General features: G+C 52.6%; 1 protein-coding gene and 1 non-coding gene across 2 annotated transcripts in view; one reads left to right on the forward strand and one right to left on the reverse strand.

The window, feature by feature from the left end:
* CACNA1C (calcium voltage-gated channel subunit alpha1 C) overlaps nucleotides 1–21,215 on the forward strand; it is a 728,086-nt gene that overhangs the window by 421,215 nt on the left and 285,656 nt on the right. The window contains exons 4-5 of the mRNA XM_075552255.1: nucleotides 7,083–7,222; nucleotides 20,041–20,180. Coding sequence (XP_075408370.1) covers nucleotides 7,083–7,222; nucleotides 20,041–20,180 — 280 coding nt within the window. The remainder of the gene's footprint in view (nucleotides 1–7,082; nucleotides 7,223–20,040; nucleotides 20,181–21,215) is intronic.
* On the reverse strand, nucleotides 1,113–1,242 carry LOC142452224 (small Cajal body-specific RNA 24). The gene has a single exon (XR_012785251.1).

The raw sequence follows: 21,215 nt of genomic DNA on the forward strand, positions 1-21,215 counted from the left end.
GTTGCATTTCAGGCACCAGTAGGGAGAAGGCTTTTCATTTTAGATCCCTCCTTCCCCACCCCCTTCCGGTCATCCCACGGGGGTGGCCTTTTTCTGCCCAAAGGATCCATGTAAGGGACAGCAATCAGGGTTCCAGCCAGACCTGGTCAGAGACAGCTACACTGTAGCAGGAGCAGCAGCAGCCAACCATTAGTCCCATCACCTTTCACAAGGCCCCCTAGTGCATCTGTGAGTCCTTGCTGAAGGTCCTGCCAGCTTTCTCTATTTCACAAGTTCACAGAGGTCCTGAGGTGAGAGGGAAGGGGGCAGAGTACCGGCTGACGGAGACGGGGTGGGGGCAATGAGTAGCGAAACACTTGGAGTATGAGACGCTGAGGTATGCCAGCTTTGTCGCCGACCTTGATTGGAGACTGTCCAGGACAGGCTGTATTGTACTTGGAGGTCAAATCGAATGGTGCTTAAATTACGCAACCGTCTGAAATACAACATGCCGCTCCTCGTATTAGGATCGTGTTGATTGCCTTTGCCCCTTGTGCTGAGACAGAACGGCGTGTCAGTTCTGCCTGGTGTCGGACTCTTGGCAGCATCAATGACGACACTTACGTACGTTTAAGTGGGTACACGCAGGCACTCTCAGCAAGACTCCTACACCTCCGTTGTTCAATGGCTGCGACAACCCATTCAGTGTCCAGCGGGGGGGGGGGGCAACATCGCCCCTTCTCCCATGTGTGTCTGTGCGCTTCAGGGATTTGCACGCGTGGTCAGACGTGTTAACCGCTCCACAAAGGTCCTTGTCCGGGGAGCTCCCTCTCCCCTGCGGCTCACACATGCTGACCCTCTTCGGAAGGAAGCATATTCTACTATTCACTCCCGTCCATCTCCTGGCATCTAACGGGGCCTTCAGCACAGCCATGCACGGCCTTGGGATTGGCCTCCTCCCTCGTCATCGCATTTTGTGAGGACTTTGAGGCGTTGGGAGTCATCCACGACGCTGGCAGTGGTACCCACCCCACCCCCAAAAGGCAGTCGATTCTTCTTCTGAAATAAAATCTTATATAAAGCAGATGTGAATATTCCAGGCAGACCAGTTTGAGGGGCTGTTTTTTCTTTTTAAGTGTCCGTAGTGGAACGATCCGCCCGTTTTGTTTGCAAAAGGTGACCAGAAAGCGACTCTAGTTCTCTAGGACATTTATAAAGAGTCATCTTCACCTTGAGAAGAAACTGAATAAGAAGAAATGTCCACGAGGGCTGCTTTTTATTTAAGTGTATTCTCGGCCACATTCCATCTCGTTGGCTTCCTAGACTCTCTTCAGCTGCGTTTCAGCGCCCTGGGCAGCTTAGCACATGTGTAGAAGTGGTGCTTGCTCTGGTTCAAGGGGCCTGGGGAGCCAAGGCCCGCCCTGCTCCGCCTTCTCCCTTCCTGCAAGCCCTCCCAAAATAACTCCGTGGGAACTCTCTGCAGCCCTCTGATGGTTTCTACCGAATAAAAGTCTTTTTACAAATGAAGAGCCAGACCCAGGGAAGTAAAGTGACTTGCCCAGTGGTGCACAGCCAGTTGGTGCCAGCCTCAAGATGATGGCCTTCCAACGGGTCCCGAGACTGTGTCTTCTCAAACCAGGCAAGAGTCGGGGCAAAGGTGGGCTGCGTACACCTGGAAGGAGCCATTGACAATCTAGAGAGCATATGCTCATCAGCGATGGACTCGCTCCACGGGTGTCTGGAAGACAGCCCGCTTCCTGTGAGTGTGTCTCAGGATGCAAGGGTTGGTAGAACATCAGGCCCCTGGTTGCCCCTGGTAACTGTAAAAAGTGACTTAGGAAAACAGGGAGTAGACTGTAGACATGGGAAGGAAGCCGCAAAGGGGGTTGGGGGTGGGGAGTGTAAAACAGAAAGAGAAATCCATCCCAAGACGCAAACGCCTCACAACTGAACTGATCAACAGCGCCCTGATGCCGAGAGAAGATTGAAGTCGTCAAGGACGTCCTGGGACTTGGGTCCCCAGTCAAGCTCGTGGAAGCAGCAGTCGAGAGACCATTGTTACATTCTGCACTGGGCAAGTCTGCTACAAAAAGGCTTCACCCACGTGTTAGAAGGCAACGTCACGTTAAGGAGGGAGGCGCCCTGGCCCAAGCCGTGATGTTGTCAGTTGCTTCATCGGCATCATGCAAAAGCCAGGCAATGGGTAAGGAAGGCCCAAGCAGAACGGACGTTACCAGTGATGGCATTGGTGCAGAAAATCACACAGACCGCGGACTGAGGGAAGAATGGGCAAATCCGCGTCGGAAAAAGTACGGTCAGAATGCTCCTTAGACGGGAAGACGGCGGGACATTGTCGCACATACTTTGGACACGTTATCGGGAGGGGATCAGCCCCTGGAGAAGGAGACTATGCTTGGCAAAGTAGAAGGTCAGCAAAAAAAAAAGGTGGACCCTCGATGAGCTGGTTCAGCAGTGTGGCTGCAGCAGAAGCTCTGGCATTGGCAGGTGGCACGGGGCGAGCCACGCTTGGCTCCGCTGTAGAAGGGTTGCCATGAGCTTGAAGCCAACTGGACAGCACCGGGCAATCCCAGCAACAGCGTCCCTCCTGTCTCCAGGAGGATTTTCAGCGGGGTCCTGTCCCTGCCGCCCGAGTTCAGCCAAGTCCATAAGCGATGCCCACTAATTCTGAACCCCCTCGTCTTCTTCCTGAAGTGCTCTCATTCCTTAAGAAGCAGCTTCATCCACCTGGTCACCCAAGTTAGAATGAACCCCTAAGGTGAAAGGGCTGGTGTTGAAAGACAGATGTTGGTATTGTTGAGTGCCATCGAATCAGTTCCAGCTCACGGTGCCCCTGTGCACAACAGAGGGGACGCTGCCCGATCCTGCGCCATTCTCACCGGTGCTGCCATGTTTGAGCCGTTGTGCCAGCCACTGCGTCAGTCTGGTCGGGGGGTCTTCCTCTGGGCGGCGGGCACTTAAATATGTCTTTCTAGAGAGTGTCCCTGACTGAGTCCCTAGAATTCCAGCCTCCACTGGAATTCTTTCTTTACACACTTTCCCAGGATGACGTCCTTCCCTGCTGCCTTGTAAACGGAACCCTTTCCTGATCCCCACCTCTGTATACGCAAAATCACTATTGTCTGTACCTTGCTGTGCGTTCTTCAACTATCTCAAATTTGGCAAGTCCATAACCGGTGCCCACCAACTTTGGAACCCCCGCATCTTCTTCCCAAAGCTCTCATTCCGTAAGAAGCAGCTTCATCCGCCTGGTCATCCTAATTAGAAACCTTGGATAAGGAAGAGTGGACTCATTTCACCACCCTTCATTCAACCCCCCAAATAAAAAGCACTCCCTCTCTCTCTAATCTACCTATTACTCACCATCTCCACTCTCCCTGCCTGGGCCATTGCCCCACTCCCTCCAGATTCATTGCCATCACCCCATCCATTCTCTAGGCCAGTGCCAGTCTGCCATGCACATCCCACCATGCCATGCCTCAGTCTCCAAGAGCCTAATCCAAGTGCCCACCCTCAGCCACAGGGACTGTGGGCAGGAGCAAGATGCCGGCTTGCACGACATAGCTTCCACTCCAGCCAGATCGCACATTGCATTCCAACACTTGCCTTAGTTCTTCCTGGAGAGGGCTTGAGCCCCCAGCCCCACCTTCTTCACCTGGACCACTCTTCCACCTCCAAGATTCCATTCAGAGACCTTGGCCTTCGAGAAGTTCTTGATAAGCATCCGTGCTTGCCTTGAGAACACCCCATCTCCATCATACTGTCACCCCGTCTATTCTACCCCCATCGCCCCAAGGGGTGCTGGAGATCGGTTTCTGAGCCTCTATTCTTCAAGCTCCATTCCCCCAGCCCAGTGGAGGTGTACAGGAGGTGGTCCATGAACCTTGAATGAGGGACATCCTGTTTTGGCAGGTATGATGTATTGGTGTTGGAGATGCATGTCACATGGCGTAGATGAACAAGGAGACACTATGGGAAATTTTTACAAAGTCCCATGTCAGCAAGAGTCACCAGCCTCTCACTGAGGCTGCAAGGAGAGGGGGGCAGTCTGCATTCTAGGGAGGAACCTTCTTCTCCTGGGGCTACTGCTTTTCATAGGGCAAGCCAGAGAAAGCAGCCTTGTCAATGAAGGAGGAAGCAGCCTGCTCAGTGCCAGGCAGTCTGGATTGCGAGGTACCAGCTATGTACAGGTGTTATCTGGGAAATCCAGACAACTGCTCAGCAGACGAGGGCCTCGGAGCCTTTGGGAGATTGCTGTCCTCCCTGCTAGGGGAGCAGGGAGTCTGAGTCTGGGCACAACCTTCCCCATACGCTCATTTTAGAGACAACCCAAAGGGAATTCCAGGGCCACTTTTGGGGAGCCCCACAGGTTGCCCCACACTCATGGGGACCAAATGCCAGCCTGCCTGCATGGATGCAAGATGGTTGCGTGTGTGGCATGTGCGCATGCAGGAAAGCACTTGACCCCGGTGGGCAGCCTCCCGAGACTGCTCTCCCTTCCCCGGTCTGCCTCTCTCTTACCAGCTCCCACTTTGTAAATTTCCACGGAGGTTGCTCGGGGTACAGAAGGAGGTGTCCCTGTCATCTGGTGCTAAAAATGAAAGTTCTGAACCAGCGTGGGGGTGGGGGAGGGCGACGAGACTGGGGCTGAGCGGCTGTTTGACAACTCCTTCCCTCCCACCTTCCACAGCTCCTCCGAGGTTGCATTGGGTCCTCTGTCACATGTCACCACTTTCCACACAGCCCCAGGAGACAAGTTGACCCAGTATCACCCCATGTTCCGAGATCAGAGACTCCCACCTGCCCGAGATGCCCGTGGGTCCCGCCAAAACAGCCACGCACATAGACCCGTGTGTTGGTGCTGTCCTGCGTACAAGTCTGCCTCTGCTGGCTGAGCCTGACTCAGCCCCCTTCCCCCCTCCTTCCCATGTTTTCTTCCTGGTTCATTCCACCATCATCAGATGGACCAAACAACCCAAACCCCTGCCACAGAGTTAATTCTGAGTCCTGGCAGCCCTGTCTGTTACAGACTAGAACTGAACTTCAGAGGGGGTTCTCGGCTACAATCTTTAGAACAGATTGCTTGGCCTTTCTTCCGTGTTGCTGCCAGGTGAGCTCAAACCAGCAACCTTTTGGTTAATAGTGTTTGGTTCTCTTCCCCTCCCCTCCCACTCCCCCTCCTTTCCCCTCCCCCTCCCTCTTCCCCTCTTCCCTTGCTCCTTGCTCCGTCCTTCCTTTTTTGATGTCACTTTGCATCCCTAACTCCTGCTTAACCGAGACCTCCGCACAGCGAGGCCAAATCAAAAACAAAATCAAGCCCACTGCCATGGAGTTGATGCCAGCTCATAGCGACCCTCCGGGGCAGGGCAGAACTACCCCTGTGCGTTTTCCAGACTAACAGGAGTAGAGTATTTCTCCTGAGGACGGGCTGCGTGCTCCGAACCGCTGGCCTTTCGGGTTCGCAGCCCAACGTGTAACCACAACACTACCCGGGCTCCACAGGGAGGTCAGGACTCCCTAAACGTTTAGAGGAGTGGGAGAGATTGAATGGGAGGCAAGCGCATGGAGAGCTAGCCTGTCCCTGCAGAGGCACCGTCCAGCTCCGTCTGTCCGACGTGTTGTTGGATCAGCCCGCTGCGGTGGAGAAGATGCACCTCACAAGCGATGCCCCATGAGTGGTGCCCAGCGGTCTTCAGCGAGCTCTGCCTGGCAACTTGTAGAGTGTGCACGCAGAGCCACGTGGTTTGAAACGAAGTCATTGTGGTGGGGTAGTAACGAAGGACAGCTCTGGCCAGAGCGCACTGGAAGGTTCGAAGAGGAAATTAGCATAGAATTTTAGCCTTATGGGTATATTGATACACGTGAGCTGGGCGTAGGAATGTTTTTGTTTATGTAACGAACCCCAGGGATATTTTTATTGAAAAAAATATTGTTTCCTGCTGAAATGCCACAGAGAAATCGCATGGTTGCCCTCTGACTGTCCCCAGGGCAGCCCACACCCCTGCACCCCCTTGGGCTGTCACTGGGTCTGTGCTCAGATGCAGCGTGGACTGGGGCTCGGGTCTCCAATGAGGGAAGGGCTGGGACGCCTTCAGAGGCGAGCAATGGAGCTCGAAGACACCGGGACAGCCTTGCCTGGGGGGGGGGGTCGTTTAAGGCTCCATTGGGACGGGGATGTGGGAGAAAGCAATTAGTGGTGAGGGAAGCAAGTGAATCAGCCCACAGACGCTGGTTCCCCTAATTGTGCCAACGAGTTCACCCTGTGAAGTGTGGGCTCCTGAGGACAAGAGCTGTACCCTTAAATTCAGAACCCTTCTGACAGGTGGGCACCGGAGGACACAGACTCCCGCATGTCTGAAGGCCAGGGGGGTGAGGCCTCCCCATTCACTGCCCTCAGCCCAGTGCCTGCCTCCATCCTCAAAAGGCTGAGCTGGCTGGATCTTAGACAAAGAATATTTTCTTTTTCTCGAGAAAGTAATCCCAGATTTGCTGATCAGTGTGTGTGGGCAGGCTCCCGTGAAAAGTGCCAGGATTTCTCTGGGGCTGCGTGCTCAGCTCTGTCACGCTGGAGAACTGGGCTACGATGCTCACACCCACAGGGTGGGTCTATTACGTGCAGGGTGGTCGCCTCGGAACTCGGCCCCGCTTTCCTGTGCTCCTGGCTCCCTTCCTCTCTCAGCTCTGCACTGCAGTGACTTCCCTTCAGACCAGGACCTTCTCGTCTGGGAAGTTCCAGTCAATGTTAGCTGATTGGCTAAATAAGATGTTTCAAGAAAGGTGTCATTTGTCTACCGTCTCAAAGCATAGTTCCATTTCAACAGGTGATTTTTTTAAAGACTGACGGGGCGGGGTGGGGGTGGCGTGAAGGAAGATCCTTTAATCCCCAGTCCAGTGGATGATGCTATAACGGTGGAACACGTTATGAAGCTGCTACCTGGACTTGGGGATCCCACCCACGCCACCCCGGGCCCCATCATAGAAGGCACAGAGAGCAGCATGCTCCATTTGTGAGATCTGCTGCTCCGAACTTTCCAAGTCCCCAGTGGAATGATATTCTCTCTCTCTCTTCTCTTTCTGTCTCCTAGGAACGAGTGGAATATCTCTTCCTCATCATTTTTACCGTGGAGGCGTTTTTGAAAGTAATAGCCTACGGACTCCTCTTTCATCCCAACGCTTACCTCCGCAACGGGTGGAATTTACTAGATTTTATCATCGTGGTTGTAGGGTAAGTGTCACCTCCTCGCCACCCCTTCCTGACCCCTCCAGCAGCCCGTCCACAGACCTTGCCTCCTCTCCATTCCTGCCTCTTTTTGATTCGGTCGTAAGGACGCTGGGCTGTGGGCAGCAGGAGCGGCGGCTGCAAGTCGCTTTTCATGTAGACGTCTCCCAGGAGACAGGGCTGTTACCCAAGAGCATCCCCCCACCGGTGAAAACACACACACACACACGTGTGCACCCTCCCGTGCATACAGACACACGCGTGTAAACCCTCCTGTGCATTCAGACACACACGCGCCTGTACACCCTCCTGTGCATGCAGACACACACACCTGTACACCCTCCTGTGCATGCAGACACACGCACCTGTACACCCTCCCATGCATGCAGACACACGCATGTGTATACACTCCCATGCATGCAGACACACGTGCGTGCACCCTCCTATGCATGCAGACACACACACGTGTGCACCCTCCCATGCATGCAGACACACACGTGTGTACCTCCCATGCATCCAGACACACGCACCTATACACCCTCCTGTGCATGCAGACACACACACCTGTACACCCTCCCATGCATGCAGATACACGCGCGTGTGCACCCTCCCATGCATGCAGACACACATGTGTGTGCACCCTCCCGTGCATGCAGACACACGTGTGTGCACCCTCCCATGCATGCAGACACATGCACCAGTATACCCTCCCGTGCATGCAGACACACACGTGTGTGCACCCTCCCATGCATACAGACACATGTGTACACCCTCCCATGCATGCAGACACACACAGAACTGAATCTGAGTTCAGAGTCCTCCGTGCAGACAAAGACATTCCTTGACTTAAGACCCTTTATCCCATCTCTCTCCACAGCTGGCCAACCACCTCCTCCACTGATCCATTTCCCTCCCGTTTCACTGACCCATTTTCCTCACATTTCTCTCTGCTTGCCCTTGAACTTGCAGTCCCTCAGTGTGGTGTGGGGGCCCCTGGCACAGCACAGGCTGTAAGTATGGTTCTCGGATGCCCGGGATGATGCCTGCCCCCATGCACACCGCTCCAGTGGTGGTGTCCAGCGGCCCCACCCAACACCAGGCGGCTCAGGACACGTAGGGGAGGGGGACAAAAGGGAACTATGAGAGGCTGAGGTGATAGATGACTAACCCCAGACCACACACACACGCACGCACACACACGCACGCCTCCCAAGCCTCTAGCTCAGCGTTTGCACAACATGAAGCAAAGCCAATGCACACTTCGATAAAGCCAGTATAATCTTGGCTCATCGCATAATAAAATTGAGGTGGGATGGCTTCCTGATCAAGATATTCCGAGCTTCAGGAAAAGATACCCCCATAAAATATTTGTACCTCACAGACCTCCCTGTACCGTGTGAGTTCTGCCTTATTAAACAGCAGTTCCCTACCACTCCGCTGCTCTGTGAGGGGAGGGATGCTTCAACTAAGAACAAGCTGACTTCCTAGAGATCTGTCATAGCCCAGAGTATAGGGAGGGGCCAAGTGGCCACCAGGCTTCGTTACTCCCTCCCAGTCTAGCGGACTTCACCGTGTGCTTCGTGAAGGCCCCTGTGTGGTCCCCCTCAAGACCTTGGCATCTCCAGTGCCCCCCTGGCTCATTGTCGCTGGAGGAATGCCTGGTCTTTATTTCAAGAAACAACTCAGGAACCAATCAACAGCAGTTAGGAATTACTTCCTGGTCCCTGGCCGCCCAGATGGCTGTTCCTACGTCTCTGGTTCAGGGTTTCTTAGTCTGGCCAAGAAATGATGCCCTTGGCTGCAATTGTACCAGGGATGCCAATTTGTGTCCCATCTGGGAGACATGCGGGTCACTAGAGTGATGAGACTCAGTCGCCAGATACCGACCCAGCCCCAGGGGGTTCTGGAGGACACAGCAGGATGAGAGCTGGGGGCTGCCCAGCAGGATAAACAGTGACTGGATACAGGCCTTGAAGGGAATGGAGAAAAGCAGAACAGAGGTCCCTAATGGGGGCTGTCCAGCGGCCCCCAGACCCTTTTGGAAGTCAGCATTTCCCCCAGGCCTCTGTTCCCGGACACTTTCCCACAGGCCCAGAAAGGCTGCTTCTGTCTGGGACCAAGGGAGAGAGGAAGTTACCTGTGGGACTAATGTGTACACACAGCGAGCGTCCTTCTCCTCTGGGTGCGGTGTGGGTTGGCGTGGCCGCGCTCCAGGGGCCCTCTTGGCCTGGCGGTGAAGCATTCCACTGCTGAAGGCAGGTCTGGCCATGCAGACCCCCAGAGATAAAGAGTCTGGCAGGAGAGACCCAAAGATCCCTGTGGGTCTGGTGGACTCTGTCCTTTAAGGTCACTGTGGAGGAGCCCTGTGGGGTAGTGGTTATATGTTGGGTTACAATCCGGATGGTCGGCAGTTCGAAAGCACCGGCAGCTCCCCGGGAGAAATACTGGGCTTTCTACTCCCATGAACAGTCACTGTCTCAGGGTCGCCTTGAGGCGGTACGGACTCCGTGGCAGCGAGGTTGCTGTTGGGTTATCAGGTCACTGTGAGTCGGGACCAGGTAGAGAGCACGCAACGATAACATACCTCCCCCACCCCACCGCTGCCTCGTGTAAGCCACTGGGAGCTAGATGCAACAAGCGCAGGTTAGACATCAGACAGAGCCCCGGCGGGGTGGGACCTGATGGTGCCTTTACAATCAATTGCGTGGGGCAGTTGGCACAGAATGCGGTGGCCCATGCTCATCTGCGCTGTCTGGACTTTGCTTCCTCCTTTGTTCTAGTCCTCATGTCCTCGGTCATAAGGGGCCAGGCCTAGGCTCCAGGAACATCCTCCTGGAGCATCACGAGGCAGGTGAAGCCCGAAGGCATCCAGGCTTGGCTCTCTTTGGCCAAAGCCTCTGGGTGGCTTTTTAAAGCACCGAGATCACGATGATGCTCGGCTTGTGGTCCACGTGGCCCTTGAGGAGTGTTTTGTATACTTTTGTTTCTCCTTGGGGTCAGCCTTGACCCTCCTTGTCCGCTGAGTTCTCTTCTTCAGGATGATTGGTACTGGGGTCATCTAGTCTAAATCTTAGCCCATTCTTCTAACTAGAGAAAGACTCCCCCGAGGCGGAGCTCACCACCGCCCTTTCCACTGGCCTCCTTTCCCTCCTCTTTTACGGTTCATCCATGGCCAGCCCTCGGATTCTTTGTCTTTGGGGAAATAGTTGCCATTTCTCTATAACCGACTTCAGAGACGCTCTCCTGAAGCTGCCTAGGAAGCCAAGGGGACGCTGGCTCCCCCTGGGGAGTGATGGGCTTGCGTGCTGCCTGGGGGTGCCCTTCTCTGCCCAGGCAGTCGCGAACCCAGTGACAAGAGACATTTCTTTCCCCCACAAATCTGTCACATTTCCTTCCTAAACGCTGCCATCTTCCTGGTTGAGGAGGGAGTGCCGAATGAATCCTGAATGTGGAATTTTGAAGCCTATGTTAGCTAACATGACACACACACTCATGTACGCACCATACCGTCCCAGTCCCAAGAACCAAGGAATGCTTAGTGGGGTCCGCCTGCTCCGGAACGTCTCCTCCACCCACGCAAGGCTTTATGTTACATGCCTGTCTCCTTCACAATATGGTGAGCCTGCCTCTCTAATTCGCTCGGGCCATCTACAGCCTCATTGTCTTTGAAAAACTCGAATGTCCTGGTTCAGAATTGTCAAATATGGTCCCTGGAGAATGCCACCCCCCTCAAGCATCCACATCAGAACCCAACCCTGAGGGACAAGAAGGCACAAAACAGTGACATGGCCTTTAGAGCTTCTCATGGAAATGTACTAAAGGCTCCAAGGTAAGAACACGTCCTAGACCCATTCTTGACTTTTCTGCGCCTTCGAAATGAAAAGCAGACCGCTCATAAAGAGCCCGGCTCAAGTTGGAGCGGGAGCCAAAAGAGAAGAAAATAGTTGCCATCTCTTTCCCTTCACTGAATAGTATTTCACGAACATCTTGTACTCCAATAAGCATAGTGCTTTCTTCCAGGAAATACTAGGAACCAAATCTGGTTTCGATTTGGAGGGTTGCTCTGAGAACTTGTGAACAATCTCTTTCCTAAAGTTCCGCGATCAAGATTTTATCGATCTCCGTTTCCTAAGGTCTCAGTGTTCCAGATTTCATTGGAAAGAAGATTTTACCTGCGGAGAAAGGAACTCATTCTCCCCAGTTCTGGTAGCTTCTGCCGTGGATGGAAGCCATGGACAACTGACAGGCGAATCTGTCAAGTGGCCAAATTAGTAGGAGAGAATCAGACATCTAGGAAAAAACTTAGATTTGATCTGGCCTAACGTCTTTTAAGGGCAGGACCCATTATTCACACATCTTCCTCAAATGCCCTACCATAGTTTCCTGAGGCTACTATAAAAAAATAAATTAAAAACAACAACTTCAAAGTTGGTGCCTTAAAACAACAGTAATTTATATTTTCTCTGTTCTGGAGACAAGACATTCAAAAGCAAGGTGGCCACAGGGTCATGCCCCCTCCAAAGGCTCGATGGAAAATCTTCCCATTGGCTTCTGGTGGCCCCTGGCCCCTTAGCTGGTGGCCGCACAACTTCACCTCCACATGGCCTTCCCTTTTGATCTCTGTGTCCTGCAGGTCTCTTATAAAGACATTGCTGTTGGAGTTAGGACTCACCATGGTCTCATTTTTATTACTACCTTGATTGATCTGTAAAGACATTCTTTCCCCATAAACTCTCCTTCTGAGGCTCAGGTGGACATGGCTTTGGGGAGGACACTCATCCAGCCACAGTAGGTCCGAGCCGTAGACAAAGATAAGGAAGCCATTCAGTCCCACTGGGGAGAGAGCAGCGGGAACCCACCCAGTCAGCTTTGTCTTTGCTCCGCAAGAAGTCCGAGGACCCTCAGGAACAATTTGAAAATCCTTCCTGTTCTTGTTAGGTGCAGCCAAGTCGTTTCCAACTCGGAGCACCCCTCTGAACATCCTGCGTGGTTCTTGTTAGGTGTAAGCCCATGGAGGCAGTCGTGGGATCCCGCCATCGTGTCCTGGGTCTCCCTTGTGTCTGCTTTCCCACTTTACCAAGCATGAGGTCTTTCTCCAGGGGCAGCCTCTCCTGATAGCATGTCAAAAGGACACAAGGCAGTCTCGCCATCCTCACTTCCGAGGAATGTTCTGGCTATACTTCTTCCCCCAAAGATTGGTCTGCTCTTCTGAGAGCCCGTGGTGTCTCGGTGTTCTGTGGCAGCACCATGATGTCTTCCTTAGATGGTGTCCAACACCCACACACCTAGGAGGTCATCCGAAACGCCATGCCCTGAGTCAGGCGCACCTTAGTTCTCAAAGTCCTTCCTTTCCGACACAGGGCAGTGCCTTGGCAGTCCATGAAGCACAAGCGACTGCATGATGGTAGTGTCTGCTTTCAGCCAAGACCCAGTTGACGTCAGCAGTGTTCTTTTCTGAATCCGGCTTGAATTTCTGGCAGCTTGTTGGCAAGATATTTCTGTAACCGTGGTCGAATGGTCATCAACCAAACTTTATTTGCTTGTAATATTAATGACATTATTGGGTAGATTTTTAATTCCGTGGCATCATCTTTCTTTGGAGTGGACACAAACACGGATCTCTTCCAGTCACTTGGCCAGGTAGCTTGACTCCCAGATATCCTGGCATAGATGAGTGAGTGCTTCCGGTGTTTCATCAGCCCGTGGAAACATTTCAGTTGATATTCCATCAATTCCTGAGGCCTGGTTTTCCACCAATGGCTTCCTTCAATACCATGGATCCTTGCTCAAATGCTACTTCTTGAGATGTTAGGATCTCGAGCAGTTCTTTTGGACGCAGCGACCGTGTGTATTTCTCCCGGCTTCTTTGGAGACCTCTGCATTGTTCAATAGTTTACACATAGGGTCTTTCAAGGTAGACCCACTCCCTTATTGTTGACCTTCCCTGGCTCTGACATTCTGTAAGACAAAGTCCTTAGCCTCACCCTCCCCTCACCTCTGTTTCAGGATAGCTCTCTAGGGCATGAGTTATTTGAGGAACTCAAACCTATTCCTCAGGGACCCATGTGTGCCTGTTCTCTAGTTCACATCTGATCTGGGACCTGAGCTTCCTGCTAGAGCCCAGCTCCCCCGAATGAAGAAACAGTGCACATTCTGTTGCCAGGACACCGGTGGTGTCATCCCTAGGTAAGAAAGACAGAAATGGTCCCTACCTGCGCGCTCTCCTCCGATTTCTTCTAACACACACACACACACACACACACACACACACACACACACACACACACGGTTCCTTGGCCATCCCCTACCTTTCCCTTGTGGCTCCGAATCTTCTCATCTAAGTCCCTCTCTCTGGTCACCCACTCCAGGAGCCTCCATCCTGCCCTTTGCTTCACAGCCCATGCTCTCTCCAGGGCTCAGTAAACATTCTCTGCAGAGGGTCACATAGTATCTGTGCTGATGATTGCTACTCACTTCTGCCCTGGTGCTCTGAAAACAGCCCTAGGCGGTATGTAAGCAAGTGAGTGAGCTATCTTTCAATAAGACTTTATAAAAGCAAGCAGCCTGTGGAAATCCTCAGCCTCCTTTCTGAGCATCCTCTTCCCTTGCTGACCCTCCCCTAAGGACTCTGCTTCTCTGGGCATGGCCACACGGCTCCCTCGCGCCTCCCCGTTTCTTTATTTCTGCTCTCTGACCACTATCCTCTCTGCTTCCGAAAAGCCGCCACTTTTGTTGCTTGTGCCACCAGCCCCTGATCGGCTCCCATAAAGATGAAGAACCCAGACCAAACTCACTGCCATCGAGGCAATGCAGACTCGGAGTTACTCGATAGGACAGAGAAGAAGGGCTTCTGAGTCTCAGACTAACTCCTTAAGAGACTATAAAGTCCCAACTTTCTCCCTCGGAGCAGCTGGTGGTTTCGAACTGCTGACCTTGCAGATGAGTAGGCCACCAGGGCGCCTCCCATAAAGAGTACAACTTAGAAAACCCCTTGGTGGGGGGGCGTGTTCTGCCCTGTCCCATGAGCTGCTGTGAATTGAAGTAGACCCGACAGCACCTGACAACAAATCCTAGAGTCGCTGTTCCATAGTCCTGAAGGCATCGGCTCTCTCCAACCCTCACGACTCCCGCTAGGATCCCTCTAGCAGTGTCGGAGGTCCTTGGCATCTCTTCTCCAGCGATCTTGGCTTCCATCGTTTCTCAGCTGCCCAGTCCCAAGGTCAAGTCTTAGAACATTTCATAAACAATAATGACATCCTCCCCCTCAGAATCCCCAATCAACCCTACTCACTGACCCAAGCTGCCTATTTCTCTAACTCGCCCCCTCCTATACCCTGATTCTGACTATCTGTCACCCGTCCACGTTTCTTCTGTTCCTCCTCCCACGATGGACAGTCCGTCTGGTGTTATGCTCCATCACGATAGCCACTTACACTTTTGCACTCAACACCTGTTTCTTAGCTTGCCCACCTCGGAACACAGCAGCCCTGATGTCATACAAGTCTCCTGGCAGCCGTGCCAATGGAGGGTGTAGGAGATACAGAGAACTCAGCTAACTGGTCTCCCTGGATACTCTCAACCACCACCCTCAAGTAGGCCCCTGCTGATCCTTGGCAGCTCTACTGTGGCTCGGTCCCTAGTCCACCTGTCGGTCCACTCTCCTCAGGGGTTATTTCGCACCTGCTCCTCGCTCTTCAGGCTTCCAATCCGCTGTCCCACCTTTTCACTTTTTAGCTGCTGACCGTGCTGCTGATTTCCCCGTGAGGAACCGGAAGAAAACTCTCATTCCCCCAACCACATCTATAGCCCTGTAATAGGCCCTCCTGCATGGACCAGGATAAAATGCGCTGTGTCTGTCCCCTCGTGGGCACTGGATCCCAGCCTTGTCTATTGTTGGAGGACGGGTTCTCCGATAATTGCTCCTTCTGGCTTCTGCATCCATTCGCTGTCTCTCGTGTGTGATTCCCTTCACACATAAATGCTGTTGATCCCATACTCCCGTCTGGGAACCATCAGTTTGTTTGTTCTGTACTCCTCTTTACAGCAAAATTCCTCAAACGTTTTCTCTATGGGAGCCTCTAGCCACATAAAATCACGGAGCACTTACTTGGATTGTGACTAATCTGCACTGAGGTGCTCTATAAGTGTGAAATAGAAACGAGATTTTGACAACATTGCTCAAAACAAGAATGACAAATATATTGATGATATGTTAGCTTTATAGTAGTTTCGCTATAGTGGGCTAAATGAAACCTATTGTTCAAATTGATTTCATCTGCTTCTTTTGACTTCAGTGGCTACCGGACAGTTTAAATCATGTAGAGGAGATTGAGACAGTCCATGGAATGGAAAGCTAATGGGGAGTTTGGAGTCCTTCACATCTGGCTTACAGTTGGAACATGCATTATGTTTCCATTGGACTCGGCTCGCTGCACACCCCGTTTGTAACTCCACCGGCCATCCTCTCTTGAGCCCATCTCTCTTAGACATTTGTCCCCGCGGCACCACCCACACATGTTCTCAGAGTCTCAGTCAGCTTCATATTGCGAGATCCAGCAGTCTGTGATCTAGCCTGGGATCTACAGTGAAGGGTCGCCTTCTCATTGACCACTGTCTTCATGGGCCACGTTCTTGACACTTCCATGCCTCACCAGCCATCTCCTTTGTTGGCCCCTCCTCTCCCCGACTCCTAAATATCAGAGTCTATCATGGGGTGTTCCAAGGGTCACCCTTTTCATTCCTCCACTTTCTACACTAGCTTCCTCTGTGACCTCACATCAGTTGACGTTTCTCCCCTCTTAAACTCCAGGTCCAGTATACTCACTGCCATCAAGTCCATCTGACTCCTAGTGACCCGATAGGACAGGGCAGAACCATCCCAGTGGGTTTCCTAGACTGTAAAGCCTCATCTTTCCCCCGAGAAACAGCTGGTGGTTTCAAACTGCTGACCTTGAGGTTCGCAACACAACGCGTCCCCCACTACACCAATCTGAGAGAGCCTGCTCCATCTGCCCGCTCAGGTGTCCAGTCAACAGCGAAGACGTAACAAATTCAGCACAGGAGCCCTTGCCATCCCGTCCCGCCCATTCCACCCGGTCCCATTCTTCCTGGTGTTCAGACCACAACTATTGAAATCGACTTTTTAAAAAACATCCTTTTATTAGGGGCTCGTACAGCTTTTATCACAATCCATCCATCCATTCATTGTGTCAAGCACATTTGTACATTTGTTGCCGTCATCATTCTCAAAACATTTTCTTTCTACTTGAGCCCTTGGTGTCAGTGCCTCATTTTTCCCCCTCCCTCACCACCCTCTTTTATGAACTCTTGAAAATTTATCATTTGTTTTTCATGTCTTATACCACCGAAGTTTCCCTTCACCCACTTTTCTGTTGTCCGTCCCCCAGGGAGGAGGTTATATGTAGATCCTTGTAATCGGTTCCCCCTTTCCACTCCACTTTCCCTCCACCCTCCTGGTATCGCCACTCTTACCACTGGTCCTGAAGGGATCATCCGTCCTGGATTCCCTGTGTTTCCAGTTCCTACCTGTACCAGTGTACATGTTCTGGTCTAGCCAGATTTGTAAGGTAGAATTGGGATCATGATAGTGGGGGGAAGGAGGAAGCATTTAGGAACTAGAGGAAAGTTGTATGTTTCATCGTTGTATACTGCACCCCGACTGGCTCGTCTCCTCCCTGCGACCCTTCTGTAAGGGGATGTCCAGTTGCCTACAGATGGGCTTTGGGTCCCCACTCTACACTTCCCCTTATTCACAATGATATGACTTTTATTCTGATGATGCCTGATACCTGATCCCTTTGACACCTCCTGATCACACAGGCTGGTGTGCTTCTTCCGTGTGGGCTTTGTTGCTTCTGAGCTAGATGGCCACTTGTTTACCTTCAATCCTTTAAGACCCCAGATGCTATATCTTTTGATAACTGGGCCCTGAAATCAACTTTTATACCTCTCTTTCCCACATCTCAAATCTAGTTCACAACTAATCCCATCGGCTCTGTCTTTAAAATACATCTGGAATCTCACCTTTCTCAGCAGCTCCAACACTCCCTCCATGACCCAAGACTACAGCGTCTCCCCTGGGTTCATTGTAGTGGCCCACTGTGGGTCTGGTCCCCCCACAGGCCATTCTCCCCTCAACAGACAGGTGATTCTTTTAAAACTGTGCTCAAGACATGCCCCTCTCCTGCTAGGAGCTCTCCATAGCTCCCAGGTCAGACATGCCCAGCAGGTCGCCCCACTTTCCCCATTCTACACTCCAAGTCTCTCAGGAGCAAGGTGAGGCCTTCCACTCCAGTAAAGCGTGAGAGTCTTGGAAAGGCACCAGGGCAGCTCTGCCCTGCCCTATAGGGTCTCTGTGAGTCAGAACGGACTCAATGGCAGTGAGTGGGGGGTTCTTTTTCCATGCTCTGCACCAGCCACACTTGCCACCTGGGAAGTCCCTCTGACGGTAGCCATGCTGCTCTGCGGAGGCTTTCGCAGAGGCCCGCATGGCTCGCTCCTTCCCTCTCTGCAGGTCTGCTGTAGACACGACTCCTAAGGAAGGAGCTCTGTTCCCAGGCTCCCAACCCTGTCAGTCCAAATCCTACTTCACTCTTCATTTTTCCCCTTACCGCTTCGCACTCTAACATAGAAGGTCTATATGTACATGTATAGAAATTCTGTGTATGTATACATTATGTGTGCATATATACTCACATTTATAGAACTCATATGTGTCATCTGGGTAGACTGGAGAAACAAAATTCATAGGCACTCACGTGTGTATAAGAAAGAGCTGTATATAAAGAGTAATTGTGCTTTAAGAAAACATCCCAGCCCAGTCCAGATCAAGTCCTTAAGTCCAATATTAGCCCATATGTCCAATACCAGCCTACAAATTCCTCTTCAGACTCATGCAGCACATGCAATGGCGCCGAATGCAGGACGATCACAGGCCAGTGGGTGGAAAGTCTTGTGGGTCCAGTGGCAGTGGAAGCATCTTAGTGCTGGCAGGAGTCACCACGTGGCTCCTCCAGCAACAGGGCTCTGGCTCCATCTGCATAGCTCCTTGTCAACAGGAAATGTCTCACAAGGAGAGGGTGTCCTGCCTCCTGGAAGGAAAACCAGAGTTCCCAGAATCCTCGGGAGAAGCCATGCCCACACAGAGGCCTCATTGGCTATCACCTGATTGACGGACTAGACTCCACTCCTTTGCCCAAGTTGACAAAAATTATGTAACTGACACACACACACACAAATATAGTATATGTAATATAAACAGTGTAACACTATTTTATAAATATAATATGTAGAAATAAATATACTTCCTAATGTACAATATATACATACAAACATGCTTCATTTTTCACAAATTAAAGATGGCGGCCATCCTGCTTGGAGGCAGATCTGTCGGCACTGTTTTTCCAGAATCTGTGCAACCTTTGTGTCTCCGCATTACCCTTTGGAAATCCAGAGCCTAGTGGTGCTGTTGGCTCAGGGTTGGACTGCTAACCGCCAGGTCAGCGGTTCAAAACCACGGGCTATCCCATGGGAGAAAGATGAGGCTCTCCGCTCTGTAAAGATTTCGAGATTACACCTCAGGGCACGGGGAAAGACAGGACTTCCCAGTCCGTACAGAGCGACTGTCTCAGAAACCCACAGGGGCAGTTCTACCCCGTCCTCGAGGCTGCTGTGAGCCAGCATCCACTTGACGGCAGTGAGCGTGTGATGTGGGGTCACTCTGAGAAGTGGACTCAGTGACAGTATGTTCATTTTGGTGGCACGCTTAGCCGAACGCCATACCCACCTCCACCCCCATCGAGTCAGGTCCACTCATGGCAGCCCTGCTTAGGGCTTCCAGTTCCAACTCATGGCAGCTCATGCCTAGTGTGGCTGCAGCTGTAGATCTTCACAGGAGCAGACAGCGTCACCGTTCTGCTGTGCAGCAGCTGGTGGGGTTAACGTGAGCACAAAAGGAATCCAAACTTGCTGTACCCCACTTTCTTGTGACATTCAGTTCATTGCAATGGTCTGGACCCACCGTCTCTTTACGGCTCATTTGGTTTATTGTCCATCTCCTCCACCTGACTGGAAGCCCCCCAGGGTTTGGGAAGCGTGGTCCACTGGCTTCAGTGTTGTTGCCCGAGTATCTAGAATGGTGCCTGGCACTGAAGGCAGGAAGAGACAAGCCCGGACACAAAGCAGCCGGTGAAACTTCCACGCCTTCCTTCTCAAAACGTACTCATTTAGACCAGCAGTTTTCAACGATCCTCATGCCGCGACCCTTTCATACAGTTCCTCATGTGGTGGTGAACCCCCCCCCCCCACCATAAAATTATTTTCGTTGCGACTTCATCATTGTCATTTTGCTCCTGTGATGAATCGGGTGTCCCCTGTGAAAGGGTTGTTTGACCCCCAAAGGGGTCTTGACCCACAGGTTGAGAACCACCAATTTAGACCATCACTCTCCTACGCTGCGTGCAAACAGCTCCTGAACACGGGGTCCGTGCCAGGGCCGGAGTAGAGTTCTGTTATTTGTGCCAGCTCGGGGAGGCAAGGGTAATGGCGGGGACAGAGAGTGTGTAGAAGGGGCAGCCAGGCTGTCACGGAGGGTGACAGAGGCCCCACAGAGTCTCGGGTGACTGGTGTCAGAGTGGACCTGCTTGGCAGTTTGGCCCAGGGTCTGTCTGTGCTCTTGCTCTGGGGTGTGTGCTTCAGCCTGGCATGGAGGGTGGCCAGCCTTCCTGCCCTGGCTGCCCTGGCCGGCTTCCCCCGGAGCATGGCGACCACTGTCTGACCGTCCCTTCTCTCCTCCCTCCTTGCAGGCTCTTCAGTGCCATTTTAGAGCAAGCCACCAAAGCCGACGGGCCCAACGTCCTCGGGGGGAAGGGCGCCGGATTTGACGTCAAGGCGCTGAGGGCTTTCCGAGTGCTGCGCCCCTTGCGCCTGGTGTCCGGAGTGCCCAGTAAGTACAGCCACGCTTCTCCCCGACCACGCGAGCTTGTTGCCCGCAGCCTTCCCGCAGGGAATCACCAGGAGCACTTAGCCAAGGATCCTGATTTGTGGAAATGGAGCTTTTCCAATGAGCTCCTTGGCATTAAAGGAGTCCACTCTGATCCGAGTGCTAAGCAGCATTAAAACACTCTGGTCCTAGCTTCCGTCAGCCTGGGCGTCGGAGGGAGCCTCCACCATCACCCAGTCAACTGAAAGCAGCCGACTGGAGAAAGCAATTCCTTGGCCTGGAGGAACCCCCACCAGGCTCTGGGCCCATGATTTCTATCTGTTTGCATCGAGCCCCAGGGGAGCAGAGTGGGCTAATCCCTGAGGCCAGCAGACTAGTTTCCCCAACAGGATTATCTCCACCGTCTGTGTTTTTCCAAAATAGAATCATGAAAGCATCAGTGGGTGTTCTCAAGGCTCCATGCCGCGGCTTCTCCCAGCCGCCTCTTCCTTGGAGCATCCCAGGCTCAGCCAAGCTCTTTGTGGACACGCCCTGGGCTGAGCCCCAGGAAAGGAGGGGTTCAGCTCTGAATCGGGCAGTACGGCTTCTGGGAAAGATGATCTCTATCTGGGTCAGGTTCATAGCCAGCTCCTCTTCACCATTTCTCCAGACGCTGGTCCCTTTGTGGGCAAACATAGCCGCTTCAGGCACCCCCACCGGCCCAAGCAGACCTCGGACCAGGGAGCTCCCTGGGGCTCAGTCCGCATTTGGAAACTACCTTCCACTCGTCCTAGTTCAGTTTGTGGAGAATCATTGGGGGCTTTCCAGCTGAGGACTCATACTTCCGTTAGTCGTACTGCATCGCTGCCGACCTGGGGCTTAGGGGACAGAGAGCCATGACTGGGCTGTAACAAGACTAGCTTAGAGCTGGGGGCTGTGCGAGGCTGCCGAATCTGGAGAAATAAACCCCGTGGCTCGTGTGTGTGCGAAAGAGGTTTACGTCGAGAAATAATCTTACCTCATGAAGGTGTCCCAGGGGTCTTGAGTTACCCATTTAAT

The sequence above is a fragment of the Tenrec ecaudatus genome, chromosome 6, assembly GCF_050624435.1.
Source record: "Tenrec ecaudatus isolate mTenEca1 chromosome 6, mTenEca1.hap1, whole genome shotgun sequence".
In the NCBI taxonomy this organism is placed as follows: domain Eukaryota; kingdom Metazoa; phylum Chordata; class Mammalia; order Afrosoricida; family Tenrecidae; genus Tenrec; species Tenrec ecaudatus.